This window comes from Odontesthes bonariensis, chromosome 16 (assembly GCF_027942865.1).
Source record: "Odontesthes bonariensis isolate fOdoBon6 chromosome 16, fOdoBon6.hap1, whole genome shotgun sequence".
Classification (NCBI taxonomy): Eukaryota; Metazoa; Chordata; class Actinopteri; order Atheriniformes; family Atherinopsidae; genus Odontesthes; species Odontesthes bonariensis.
In genome coordinates, this window is record NC_134521.1 from 35,341,102 (window position 1) to 35,343,475 (window position 2,374).

The window sequence follows — 2,374 nt, forward strand, 5'->3', positions numbered from 1 at the left end:
CACAGGCACGTCTGGAGAGGTAATAAATACAGTGTTGACCGCATACGATGGACAGGGTGTTCTGAAGTTGACGGTTGTGGTACAATATTTCCGAGGATCGATCTTTCAGAAATGACACAGTGTCTGACGGGTAGTGAGTAAAATCTGGAGGTAATCCATAAGAATCAAAAAAGGTGGCTTGACCATTCTTCTCCAAAGTCAGAGCTAGCCAGTGTTCTCCGGGCATGTGAGAAGGATGAGTGTTCACGATAAAGTAGGATGGTTTTGTAAACGTTTGTGTGAGTAAGGGGAGCTGGTCACAGGCCCACACGCCGCAAAACAGATCTCCCAGTAGGTGATGCAGCAGGCTCTCGATCTCGTAGTTATTCATGCTCGCTCTTTTTTAATAATAGTCCACCAGAACCTGTCTTCTTGAGTTGATCTCCAAAATGGAATCGTAACACGCGTAGACAATGAGAGTAGTGGTATGAGGTAGCGGTACTCTAAACCTCATTTCCAATCTTAAATTCCCGTTGGATACAGGTGATAACGCCTCAGTATCCTCACCAGGGTTTAGATTAAAGACAAAAAGCGAATACCCATTGTTAAATTCTTCACGGTTGATACTCAGAGGGAGGTCTTTTAAATGACGACCGGTAGCGATGAACATGTTGTAAAATTCTCTGACTGAAATGCCTTGGTTGAACTGCGGTTGGAATGCCTTGGCGGGGACTTGTCTGCCATCTTGGCAGAGGGCCAGATATTCTATATCCATATGTTTAAAATTAAAAGGTGAGAGGTCGCGTCTTCCTGTGAATGCCTCGTGATGCACCATGCCTAAAACAATATATTTAGGCATCGTTCCCAAAAAGAGATTCTCCTGATTACATATCCTCGAGTTTTCAGGAATGGAGTATGTTTTCACATTCACACGTGACAGAGGATAGAGGGCATTTCCTCTCATTAAGGCGGATGTATGGCCTAAACGAACCGCCGGGGAGACGGTGACTTTTTTGACAAAAAGAGAGGCGCCTAATATCTGCAATCGGAAAGTTGAATCTCTAGCTCCCATGAGGTAGAAGGCTTCACTAGCCCTGGTTAGTTTAATTCTCATATCCACAGAGTTCAACAGAAGTCTTTCACAGAAAAAGACATCCCCGTGGAGAGGACCCATTAGATGTACTTCTCTGGAATTAGCTGTAGAGGTCGCTCTCTGGTTTAATCCTCTGTTTGGACCGTTATTGGTCACTATCGAGTCTATAGATCCGGCCGTATCTTTATAGTAAAGACCGGCGCTGAACTGACTCTTTAATGCATCTTCAGAAAAGTTGAGCAAAGTCTCAATCATGGCTCTATAAGGATGAGTCGCGCTAGACTGTGAAATTAATCTATCCCCCAGAGTAACATCGCATTGACTGAAAAGTGTATTGAGAGGATAATTGATGAGACCCACTGGTGCATCGTTGACCAGGTCAGTTCCATCTGCATTGGTGATCTTCACGCGGAGATGTAACAAGGTATCATTCAGATCAAGATATTTTTCACCATCTCCTGGTATAAAAAACTCAATCGGACCATTCTCAGTAATGGCCGAAAGAGGCCTAATTTCTGTGTAGACCTTATCCTCGATAGAAAGCTGAGTCATAGGTACTGAAAATAAGTCCAGTTCTGCCAGGGTGCATTCCAGGGATTTGTGATGCAAAAGAGCCATGTTTTTATTCTCTCGCCCCTGCTCCTTCTATTTATGATTCAGTGAAATATATCTCTGCTCTGTGTAGACTTCCTACCCCTAGGTCTGTTTATCCCGACTGACTTCTTCTTTTTAGCCCTCCTCCGTATTTGTAACCCTCTCACACGTTCACCGGGCGGTCGCTTCCTCGGTCTTCGTGAGAGAACCATTATCCCTGACCCGTCTTGACCTCCCGATATTTTTGTCATGGCTTTACCTACAACATCTGAGGCTATGTTTGTGGCTGCTGTCTTAAGATGTGGCTTGGCTATGGCAAAACCTTTTTTAACTAAGGGCGCAACGAAACGGAATAATTTTGAAAATATAGACCCTATCCCGCGACCGTACATTACAGGTGCTCCATAAAAGCCGGGCAAGGTCCCGCCTACCTGGTTCTCGTAATAGTTTACAAAGCGATGAGGGTCATCCCTCATGTTCATCTTAACCATGTTGCTTTGTTTTGTTATCCTTTTTTCCTAACACAGGCGTCACCTAGGGGGTTAATGTTTGCTCAATGTCTTACTCTCTCACTGATATCTGAGTGAATGACCATCATTTCATAACGTGCTGCGTTTTCACTGGTCGGAAATGTAATCTCACAGTGAATTGCCCGTAAGTAAAATTTACCGGAATGTTTTGGTCCGTTTTAATCTCTATGTGGATGTT

At 44.1% G+C, this 2,374-nt stretch overlaps 1 protein-coding gene across 1 annotated transcript; it reads right to left on the reverse strand.

Moving 5' to 3' along the window:
• Positions 1-382: 382 nt before the first annotated feature.
• LOC142401400 (uncharacterized protein F54H12.2-like) lies at positions 383-1,690 on the reverse strand. The gene has a single exon (XM_075486794.1). The coding sequence runs from the start codon at positions 1,688-1,690 to the stop codon at positions 383-385; it is 1,308 nt and encodes a 435-aa protein (XP_075342909.1).
• Positions 1,691-2,374: the final 684 nt, after the last annotated feature.